The following is a 12,049-nucleotide window of genomic DNA, read 5'->3' on the forward strand; positions in this document are numbered from 1 at the left end:
AAGTCAGTGAATGACTGAATTCACAAACATGAGTTACTTGAAGACTTACAGCTCATATTTTCAATCCCTTGAGACAGTCAGCTACTTGGAAACTTTTCTTAAAAAAAAAAAATAGAATTTAACCATTAGCATTGGGTTTTTTTCCTTGATTGCAGTTTGCAGTCTCTGGTTCTGCTGAGTATAGCACTCTCTTTTTATTGTTTTTTTTTCTGACAATGACTGCTATGTAGTTGAAAGCAAGCATCAACCTTCAAAGTATTTGTCAATATAGAAGATATTAGTGCATATTTCACAATGTCATATGAGATAAAAACTAATTTGTAAGCAGCATGGCAGAAATCTGGAAAGACAATTAAGACAAAAAATCATTAACATTGATTCTTTTGCACGGGGAAAGTACATTCCTTTCTCCCTAAGCATCCTTTAAAAATGTTGTTTAACTAGGTCTGTGTTTAAGTATATATTTCAGTGTGACATTCAGTGATTCTTCTTCTTTCTTTTAAATTGTCTTTATATCAAGAATTTAATTTAATTCAGAATACTGCTCCAGTTACACTCCCATTGCAGAAACTAGTGCCAGGCAGAATTGCAGGTAATTACTGAGAACGATTGTTGGCAATTTGACTTTTCATCATTTGTTCGTCATCGTTTGTTCGCACTCTGTGGATAGTTCCTCGCTGAAAGGATTAGGTTACAGATGGGTGGGTTTTACTTCAGGGACTTCTTAAGTGAGAATCCAGATGCTTTTCTGTGTCCTCTCCTCTTGCTTAGTTTGGGAGTTACAAGTCAGTGGCTGCAGGTAAGATTTAAAGCTTGTATCTTCTTTTCTTTTTTACAATGGATAAACTCTCTTTTACTTCTTGTTAACTAAAAGAACAATCTACTTGTGAACTTTAAATACTTTGGAAACTACAAATTGAGCTAAAAATTCAAAAGAATCTGATTTTTAAGTGCAATATTACTGACAGACTGCTTCAGGTTTTCAAAAGAGTTCAACTCCAGCAAGGCCATTTGGTGTTGTGTGCTTTTGAAAACTTGGCTATGATTTTTGTATTTAAGTTGTAGAGGGGTTTTCAGAGCTGTTGGCCTTTGGCCACAGCCCTGTTGCTTTGCTTATGTTTGTAGTTTTGAGGGCAATGGTGTGAGGCTGTAGTATTTTACTATTGTGAGATGTGGGTTTTGTTTGTGTGCCCCACGTGGCACACTGGTGTTATCTGCATAGCTGAAACTCTGCTTGGCCCTCGCTGGACTTCATGGGATGGCAATGCAGTAGTTGAACTGTACATCAGAGAGGGAAACATGAATTATAATCACAGAATTGTAGAAATGATTCTATCTTTCTGTTACATGTTGCTGGATGTGAGAGCTCCTTTTCCCTACTGCTGTTTTCAGAGATAAAGCCTTAAGGCAAACTCCAGGCTAAATGCAGTTGGTGTTGAACTAAGTGGGTGCTTTGCTCTGTGTTCTAGTGGCAGCACAATCTCTGTTTTCCAAGTTTACCATCCTGCCCGGCTGAACTTGGTAGGACTTGCAGTCCACTTCCTTGTGCTGTTCTTCATGTGGGCAATTTGCACGTGCGTGTTTAATCTCCCAGCAGCAGTTGGCAAGCTTGTTTGTGCCTGTAAAAAACACTTGCTGAAAGACAGTGGTAAATTCAGGCGTTTCAGAAAATTCTTCCTCATATAAGTGCATGTAATTATCTTGTGCCTTGACCTCACTGGGGGCTGCTGGGCTCCCCAGTGCAGTTATCCTTATTGAGACCATTTATAATACCCTTCTAACAGTCTGCAGTGTTTAAATATCTCAAACTTGTAAGCAAAAGCTAACAAGCTGAGACTAAAATTAGGATTTTGGTTTCTGGAGTGGGAGGGGAAGCTGTGAATGTTAAAGCACCACAGTATTTTGCTTATCCTGCTTGTTCAGAAGGTAAGAAGAGCATTTGGAAAGTAGATGTGACAAAGAGCGTAGTTTATTTATGCTGTGCAGGAATAAAGGAGTCTTCTCTGTAGCACAGCAGACCGAAGTGGTTTTGGAGCACTGTTTGGAATAGAGGTTTGTATATTGTATGGAGCTTTAACAAGGATGACTTTAACTGCTTCCCCCCTTCCATGTATGCCTGTAACACATTTGGTCACTCAAGTTTATTTCTTCCCTCTGTAAAACATGAAAGTGTAACTTCCACTCCAGCCTTGTTAGAGCAGGAGCTGCCAAAGCAGGGTCTCCCCGGGACCAGGCATTGTCACCGGGTAGTAAAACCTCTTTAAAGGGGCTGGCTTAACTTTTAAGGTATGGTTTTTTTTTTAAACGGTAACTTGTGTTTCCTCTGCCCTTCACACCCAACCATTAGCCAGGTGTTTTTGTCACACAGAGCAGAAAAATAAAAGTAATGTAACCACACAGCTGGGCTCTCTGTGAGGTGCTGGTGGAGGATGGCCATAGATGCAAACTGAGGATCACAGAGGCTGGATGAGCTGGTTAAAAGGCTCCGTGTAAGAGTTTGGCAAAATATAAGCACTGGAAATGAGATAGTGTATTTTTAAAATTTTTTTTTACTATAAATAAATTAGAAGGTTTAAATTTGGCAAACTGTGTGCTTATATGGTTTGTTTTGTGTAGTTTTCTAAATAAATCAAACTTCTGGGTTTTTTTGTTTCCCATTTTAGTATGGCATCCACTCGATTTCCTCGTAACTGCAAGATGGGACTGACTCTGATCTGCCTTGCACAGTAAACTGTGTTTATGGAGCTAGAACCAGGATCATTAATTTTCTTTACATCAAAAGAAGTAATTTCTTTTAAATGAGAAGCCTGTTTCACCTAGTAATTCGTTTTAATTGCTTATTTGAAACTTTTGACATTTGATAGCAATTTTAAACATTGCCAGATGAGGCTCATGCAGTTGGGACCTGCAGGTGCTTCCTTGTGTGCCCAACTTGGATGAAAGGAGCAAGCCCAGGGTTGTGCCTGGCTGTGGATGGGGCACTTGGCGCTGGAAAGTGCTGTTTTCTGGGGCTGTTTGAATAGATGTTGTGTATCAGCCTCGGCAAGAATTTGCTCAGAGGACTCTCCTTTGGAAAGGTTTCTGTGGAGTGCCATGATATTTGTTTTTCTTGGAAGACAGACTGCGTGGCCTTTGTTATGCCTCAGGCTTAATAGTGCTGGCAGCATGGAGTTTTTATAGTTTTAAGTCTAACCAATAGCTTTCTGCTGAAGGGTTATAAAAAAGTTTCTAAAGTATTAATTACTATTTTTCCTGACTAATATCTGTTAATTTAGTATTATCATCTTCTGGGAGGTTTAGAGGGAAAGAATTTTCTTGCTCATGAGGGTAAGTACACGGTGCAACTTCAAAGGCATTTTTACCAGGATCTGAACCTCAATAAAGAGAAAAGACACAAAAATGAAACAGTGTGTTTCACTTGATTTTGTAAACTGGTTCACTAATGTGAATGCCATTTATTGTTCAGTCAGCAGTAGGAGTAGCTTTCCTTAGCCTGAGAAGGCTTTTTATTTTTAAGTCAGTAAATAAACAATAATTTAGGTTACTGCGGAAAAGCAACTTTTGTTTAATGGCCTTTGGCTGTGGAATGATGTGATGCTAGATATACTCACAGTGGTTTCTATCAGCACTGTACTGTGTCTTGTGAGATAGTTTTAAGAACTACTGCAGAAGTAGTTCAGCAGCTGAAAATGTGATAAATTTTGTACTGTTGCTGCAGAAGCTGGGCAGTGTTTTAGAACTTCATGAATTCAGAGCAAAGGGAAGTAGTGGAGTTGGAAAAGAATAATAAGCAAAGCCAAAGTACAAGTGCCAAGAGTTTTTAAAAGAGTTTTATTGATGTGTGTTTTAATTAAAACCAGAATTAGTTAGTTTTCTAATAGGACATTCATTTCCTAGAGAGCAATTGCAGCCTGGCATAAAGTAATGCATTTTAAAAAATGACTGCTGATCTGGGGATACCCCCAGCATATGTTGGGTGCCTGACTTACTAGCTTTGTGTGCCCTCATTATTAACAAGCAAATTAAATATTTTCAGTTAAAATAATTATACAAATAAACCTTTGGCTGTGCTGTGATTTCATTAAAACCTTAATTGTTTCAAGAGCTCAATGAGGATGTGTGAAGCTGGGTCAGTTTTATTGCATGGCATTACTCTTGATAGCAGGTTTACAACAGGGCTGGATTTAATCTCTTGACTAATCTTTACGGTAGCAGGCTTGGGATGGGAAGGTGTTTGTGTGTTTCAGGAGATAGGTAACTCTATCTCTGAATTGGAAACACAGACCTGGGTTTTAAAACATCTGGGCAGCCTTAAAATGAGTTAGCAAGGGGGAGGGGAGGAAAAATTGCTCTATGGAAATAAAATAGGTGTTGCTTTTAAATCAGCTTCTTAGTGTGCACATTGTCACACCTCCACACGTGGCTGTAGGCTCAAATCTATTTCTCATCAAAGCAACTCTAGCGTAAGGAAATATTGCCACCATCTGGGTTGCAAAGATCAGAAATAATGATCCTTGCTAGCAGAGGAGCAAGTTGTGGGCAGCACCATGTAAACTGTTTTTTACGCCACTTGATTAATCATTTCTGGGAGTGAGGACAACAAAACACTTTACCAGATCATGCACTATTTTTTTAAAAAAAATAATCTAAAGTCTAATTTTCCTGGGTTTAAGGTGGCGGTTTGCCTTTGAAGCAGATTATGATATTTGTAGGGTCAGCATATCAAATAACGCCCCTTCTGAGCTTGGGAAACACAAGTGCGTAAGATGCCTCAGAAGGAGAGTTAATCAGAAGAACAAGTAGTTATCAAGTACACCACAGCTTTACTGTTTAATTCTGATGATAGTTTTCATGATGGATCTTGCACAAATGAATTCAGTTCTAGTTTATTAATCTGCAAGTCTTTTAGGATATTTGGGAGGGGAAAAAAGCTGAGTTACCAGATAAAGTACTTCCATGGATGGAGAGCAAATCACAGAGAACTTTTGTCTTTTTCTTTCTTTTTGTCTTTCTGCATTGTTTTAACGTGATGTGGGTTTTTTTCTGCCTTTTTCTGCTTCTTTAGGACCCACGACTATCAGCTTTAATTTTTGACAAGCTTCAAGTGCCTGACTATTTACAGAAAAACAGGAATGAAGGAGAGAGCAGATGTGAAACTTGTGCCACTCACTTGAATCAGCTGAAGCAGGAAGCCATTCAGATGATGCACACCCTCGGTCAAGCCGGTTACCCAGAGATGCCTGACCTCCCGCTCAATGCTGGGGCAGTGACCAGCATGGTACCCAGGATGGTCACAGTCTCTTCCCAGAGAGACCTGCCGCTCATCGCTGGACAGGTGGGCAGGCAGCCGGGAAAGTCACCGAATCTCTTCTCTGGGACAGAGAAGAAGAAGGGACTTGGATGGTCTCAAGGCACAGGAGGTTTTCCAAATTCCAGTGTCCAAGTCACAGTGGCTCCCAGCGGTCTCAGCAGTGCTCTGAGCTCGGTCACCATCCAAGCTCAGCAGTACCTCGAGGGCATGTGGAGTATCTCCAGAGTGAACAGCTTTCTCCCTCAGGCTTGTCTAGTAAGTAGTGATAATTCAGATGCTTGAGTTTTGTTTATGTATGTGTTTGGATAGAGAGATAAAGATAAAATTTGAGATGTATACATATTTATCTTAAAGAGAATCAGCTAATGGTATTTTGAACCATGTTTCAAGAACTGAATAGCTGAAAAAGGGCTTTGAAAGATGTTCTGTTAGAAGTCACAATGAATTTGCTTTCTTATCTCAGATGGCAAGATCCTATCCTTAGATGTGTTTTCACCTATTTTAGCTTGGCATATGCAGATGATGTTATTTGGCTGTCACATACTTGGCGACCCCTTAGAACAACATAAAAGGCCAAGTTTGTCACATATGAAACTCTGGGAGCTTCATGGGGTCATATCAAAGATGAACTTGACCCTCAAGTCTAGTGCTGAACTTCCAAGACTGTGCTCAGTTCAGCAGTTGCTGTTGATAGACTGTGATGGAGAACATTAATCTTCGGGTTAGATGTGCTGCGAAACAGTTTGCTGTAAATGAGTGTGTTCAGAAGGTTGCTTCAGAGCCACATGCCTGTAAATGTCATTGCACTTGGATTTTAAGCACTGATGTCGATTTTAAATGTGTTCTGTGTGTATTTTAAGAACTCTTGTGGGAAATGAAAATGCTTTATAGGGGTGCATGTTACCTTTAAAAACAAGTTCACTTACAGATTTGTGACTGTCTGTGGAGCTGTGCTAAAAGGAAGGATATAGTGACTGGTTTTGACTAACATCTATTCCCAAAACATTTTCATGTAGCAGTAAACAGTAATGATGAAATGTATATGAATAGATATCATGGTTTTCAGCTAAAGATGTTGAAACAGCTCTTGCAAGACCAGATATATTGGTACTAGACAGCTTTACATTTAGCATAATGCCTTATGTGCTGTTTTATACAAACACTACCCAATATTACTTGGTAGCTTTAGCTGGTTGAGCTCCAGGTTTATCAGAGAGAAATACTTAAGTGTACTGCTGTATAACATTGCTTTTACGGAGCGGCTGTTGTTTCCTTCCAGAAAGGGCTTGGAGATGTGATTCCTCCCTCCCATACATCTTTCTCATATGGAAATTTGTGAATACACATACAGTCCACCTTTGAGGGGTCTCTATTTAAATCCAGTGATCTTCACTGATGTCAGATCACTGTGATTATTTTACATTAAGAAAAGGAGAAACCTGGCCCATTCAGCTCTTCATAGTTTGGGCAACTGCTGCTATGAGTGCTTTTCTCTTAAAATGCTGCCCCAGATGTTAGGGATCAGTTTGGCCAGTGTAATGCATACAGTGTTACCTTTTAATTATCTTTTCAGTTCTGTGTATATCACAGAAATGTAGAAAAAAGAAAAAGTGGGGAAGCTGCTGGGTTAGGAAACCTGCACTCTCTGAAAGCAAAAGTATTTCCATTTTTCTGCTCATTCTTTGCCTGCCCTGATTCTAGTCTTAAATAATTCACTAACAGCCAGCACCAGATTTCTTCCTGCTTAACTATGCTGACTGATAGATGTGGTTTTCCCTAACCACTGCATTATTCTAAGGTAAAACTGAGTTGCCTCATTTAAACCCTTTGAAGGAAAAAATGTGTATAATGCGACAGACCTTAAGTGTGATCTAGAAATGTGCAAAGAAACTCAGTAGCCTGCAAAATGGTGACCTTTGATGAAAGGACAAACACTGTTAAACTGTGAGTGTTGGAGGCTGCTTGGATGTGATCCAGTTGTCTGCAAGGACAGTTTAGATTTATAAGCAGTTTTTGTGGAGAAGCTAGGTTTCAGTTGTTTTCTCTCTCTCTCTCTTTTTTAGATTTTTTTTTTATTCATTTAAGCCCAAGTGTAGTTATTGAAGACTGTGTTTTAAATCTCTTCACAGATGGTGCTTTCTGTGTTTGTCTGAATTCTCCTACTGCCTTTTTTATTATTAAGAGTCTTGTGTCTGATGAAGCTATTTGTGTGGGTGAGGCAGTAAGTGCTTCCCCTATGCTTTTCCGCAGAGGAATCACAGGTGTCGAAGGAAGTAGGCTTGGAGGAATTTCAAGAATTGGCTATTACAGTCTTTGCCTAGGACAGCATCTGCTGCAGGACATTCTTGCCCAGTGCTCATCTCACCTTATCTTAAAATTTTGCAAAGTCTGGGATTCCTTGGCTTGTATTTATTGTCAAATCTGAACTTTTCCCATTAGAAAAGTTTTCTTGATTTATTTATTGTTTTCTGAATTTGGAGATGGTGTTCATGTTTAGATTAGGTGAGATCTATGGATATACATGCTTTTAGAGATGTCTGTCTTTACTGACCTGTACTATCTTCTTGAATATGAGCTGGCAATGTGCACTTGCAGCCTAGAAAGCCAACTGTATCCCAGGCTGCATCAAAAGAAGTATGACCAGCAGGTCAAGGGAGGTGATTTTTGCCCCTCTAGTCTGCTCTTCTGAGACCTCACCTGGAGTACTGCATTGAGTTCTGGAGTCCTCAGCACAGGAAGGACATGGATTTGTTGGAGCGAGTCCAGAGGAGGTCATGGAGATGGTCGGAGGGCTGGAGCACCTCCCTTACAAGGTCAGGCTGAGAGTCTTGGGCTTGTTTAAACTAGAGAAGTCTGTGGTGAGACCTTATAGCAGCCTTCGAGTACTTAAGGGGACCTATAGGAAACCTGGCGTGGGGCTCTTTATCAGGGAGTACAGGGATAGGACGAGGGGTAATGGTTTTAAGCCATTAAATTAGATTTAGATTAGATATTAGGAAGGAATTTTTTACGATGAGGGCGGTGAGGCACTGGCACTGGTTTCCTAGAGAAGTCCTGGCTGCCCCGTCCCTGCTTGGAGGTGTTCAAGGCTAGGTTATATGAGGCTTTGAGCAGCCTGATCCAGTGGAATGTGTCCTGGCCATGGCGGGGGGGATTGGAACTGGATGATCTTTAAGGTCTGTTCTGACCCAAATCATTCTGTGATTCTTGTGGGGCAAAGCTGGTCTGGCTAGAGAAATTCTGGAGCAAGAAGAAAAACTGCAGTAGAAAGGATAGCATTGATTGTATTATTTATTATGTATATTGGGCTCCATCTTGGAGTCTGCAGCCCCCGTCTAGTCAAGATACCACACAAACGTGGAAGAAAGGGGTGATCCCATTCCGCTGGGAATTTTCACTCTCAGTTATGATGTTTTGTTTTGACTGCTCTGTAAATACTGTCATTTCATTTGGAACCTCTATTTTTTTCCTTGTTTTCTTACCAAAGAGTAGTTCTTCAAACAAGCGCTGAACTCCCTGCTAGGAAACTCATCCAAGCACCTTACCTTTCAGTGAATTAACCTGGTGCCGCATATGAAATGAGCGTGATTAATTTTCTAAAGATGAGAAGACGGACACAGATAAAGGCTGGGGTTTGTCTCAACTATTTTTAGCTGCCAAACAGACAGGTGTTTATTCTAGTTAATTACCAAGGCTTCCTTTGTAGTTGTGGGAGAGCAACAGACACCTCCAAGAGGTGCTTTGTCGTTCTCATCGTGGATATCTGTTTTTGCTTCCCTTGTCAGCTGTAGGTGCCTGTGGCTTTCTGCTGGTGTTAGCAGGGCCCCTGTGGGCGATGCGGCGCAAACTTCACTTGGGTGGGCAACACAGGGTGCTATGTGCCCAGTGCCTTGCAGGGGTGAAACCCCTGCTGTCAAGCTTCAGGACACCTTGTACCTACAAATATTTATCCAGGATCCATATTTTTTATTTATGGTTAGTTTTAATAGTGGCAGCAGTGGAATTGTCTGCAGAGAGGAAAAAAAATGACTTGATTTCTGCTCTTCATCTTCCTCCCAAACTCACATGTATCACCTTGTAATGTCACTTATGGTTGCGAAAACACTTCTGGGCTGAGTGTTGGGGGTCAGAAGTGCAGGACATCATAAATTTTTAATATATGTTTGGAGTTCAAGTGTGAAAATCCATTATATAGATTATAAATTTTTTGAACAGGAATGTGTCTTCAAAGTGTAGTGTGGGTGCTGCTCAAACCAAAAAAATAATCATGGGCTTCAGGAGCTGTGAAGAGGAACAGTAATTAAGGATCCAGAGGAAGGTCCAGGGAGGGGAAGACTGGGATTGCAACCGAGGTGCAAAAGGTGAAGATGTAATCATCTGCTTTACCCAAGTGGCCTGTTGTGAAGAATTACAAAAAATAATCAGCAGTAGCAGTGATAAGTAATCTGACCAGACATCTAGCACTGGAGGGGAGAGCTGGTGTAACTCTCAGCAAGGCAGTTGATTTGCAGTGGACAACTAATAACTTTAATTAATAAATAGTTTTATATTGATGTTTTTAATTCTAGGCCTGTCTGGTGAATATAAGGTTACTCAAATGAAAAAATATAGCAGTACTCAGCATTGCCACTCAGTTAAACACTGAAGCAGAGGAGCAAGGGGAGCTTAGGCTTCTTAGATGTGTTGGGATCTGACTGAGAGGTAGAAAATTAAAACCACCGAAAATACCTTGTACATCTACTACAAGTATCTGTGTGTATTGTGGAAAATGGAGGTCTTACTGTATGCTTTCAATTGCCTGTGCTATTAGTATGCAGTGTTATGTACTGCATAAAAGTGGTAAAGTAGCCACGCCATGTGCTATAAAGACATCACAATGAAATAGAGCTTGTTTTGCAAATTGCTTTTCCTTTCATCTTATGCAAAATTAAATCCTTGCCACACTGTATTTCTAATTTGCATATATACAAATAGTACTGGTTATAAGGAAAAATATTGTGGCTCCTTGAATATTTACTAGTATCTAAGTTGCTTTGAAAAGATATTAAAAAATGCACCATTAGGAAATTGTAAAAGTTGGAGCACTGGAAAATTGAAAATGACCTAAGTAAGACTTTTAAAGCATATGCATATGCGATTGTAAATTTATCAGTAGACCAATGGATGTCCGTGAGAGTATTCACAAATTTAAAGTTAGGTATAAGTTTATGGTCTGAGGTTTATGGTTGATGAGGTTCAGAGAGAGAGGGTTCACCCATTGCATGTCTAAATGGGTGTATTTACTCTAAAGGATTTATGCTCATTAGTTTTATGTGAGAAATCTCTGGAAGTTATTTTAGTCACAATTCAAACTTTCCTATAGTTCTTAAGAATAAATCTACTGCTTACAGTAATGTAAACCACATGGGTTTCTCTGAGGGGAGTTCAGCTTCTGCTGAGTTTCCTTAAATCCCCTTTGTTTGTTTATAGCAAGGATGACTTACATTTTGCTTAGAAGATGCAATAAGTGAGAGTGGTGATACATGGAGTTAACTGCAGCTGGAGGCCAGTTACAAGTGCGGTTACCCAGGGCTCAGTACTGGGTCCAGCCCTGTTCAATGTCTTTATCAATGACCTGGATGAAGGCATTGAGTGCACCCTCAGTAAGTTTGCAGATGACACTAAGCTGGGAGGAAGTGTCGATCTGCTGGAGGGTAGGGAGGCTCTGCAAAGGGATCTGAACAGGCTGGACTGCTGGGCTGAGACCAATGGGATGAGGTTTAACAAGGCCAAATGCCGGGTCCTGCACTTGGGGCACAACAACCCTATGCAGTGCTACAGACTAGGAGAAGTCTGGCTAGAAAGCTGCCTGGAGGAGAAGGACCTGGGGGTGTTGGTTGACCGCCGACTGAACATGAGCCAGCAGTGTGCCCAGGTGGCCAAGAAGGCCAATGGCATCTTGGCTTGGGTCAGAAACGGTGTGACCAGCAGGTCCAGGGAGGTTATTCTCCCTCTGTACTCGGCACTGGTGAGACCGCACCTTGAGTACTGTGTTCAGTTCTGGGCCCCTCACCACAAGAAGGATGTTGAGGCTCTGGAGTGTGTCCAGAGAAGAGCAACAAAGCTGGTGAGGGGGCTGGAGAACAACACTTATGAGGAGCGGCTGAGAGAGCTGGGGTTGTTTAGCCTGGAGAAGAGGAGGCTGAGGGGAGACCTTATTGCTCTCTACAACTACCTGAAAGGAGGTTGTGGAGAGGAGGGAGCTGGCCTCTTCTCCCAAGTGACGGGGGACAGGACAAGAGGGAATGGCCTGAAGCTCCTCCAGGGGAGGTTTAGGCTGGACATCAGGAAAAAATTTTTCATGGAAAGGGGCATGGGGCACTGGAATAGGCTGCCCAGGGAAGTGGTTGAGCGTTCCCTGGAGGTGTTTAAGGGGCGGGTGGATGAGGTGCTGAGAGGCATGGTTTAGGGAGTGTTAGGAATGGTTGGACTCGATGATCCAGTGGGTCCTTTCCAACCTAGTGATTCTATGAATAAAAACCTGACTGTGGAAAACAGGAGAATGACAAGATTTACTTTCCAGCATTTACTTTTTTTACTTTGATAAATGTCATTCCAAATGGATTTTTAAATTAGTTTTTAAAATCCTTCTTGATAGCTTTCTCAGTGACCTTTTATTAATACAATACGTGAAGTGTATTTTGTACTGAAACAATTACAATATAGTGCTTTGTCCATAAATCTTGTCTGTAAGACATC

The 12,049-nt window shown here is 40.9% G+C and overlaps 1 protein-coding gene across 3 annotated transcripts in view; it reads left to right on the plus strand.

Moving 5' to 3' along the window:
* KIF26A (kinesin family member 26A) overlaps window positions 1-12,049 on the plus strand; it is a 102,572-nt gene that overhangs the window by 30,499 nt on the left and 60,024 nt on the right. For all 3 annotated transcript variants that reach the window (XM_054068417.1, XM_054068415.1, XM_054068416.1), the window contains exon 3: window positions 5,066-5,566. In XM_054068417.1, coding sequence (XP_053924392.1) covers window positions 5,066-5,566 — 501 coding nt within the window. The remainder of the gene's footprint in view (window positions 1-5,065; window positions 5,567-12,049) is intronic.

This window comes from Cuculus canorus, chromosome 5 (genome assembly GCF_017976375.1).
Source record: "Cuculus canorus isolate bCucCan1 chromosome 5, bCucCan1.pri, whole genome shotgun sequence".
NCBI classification, from domain to species: Eukaryota; Metazoa; Chordata; class Aves; order Cuculiformes; family Cuculidae; genus Cuculus; species Cuculus canorus.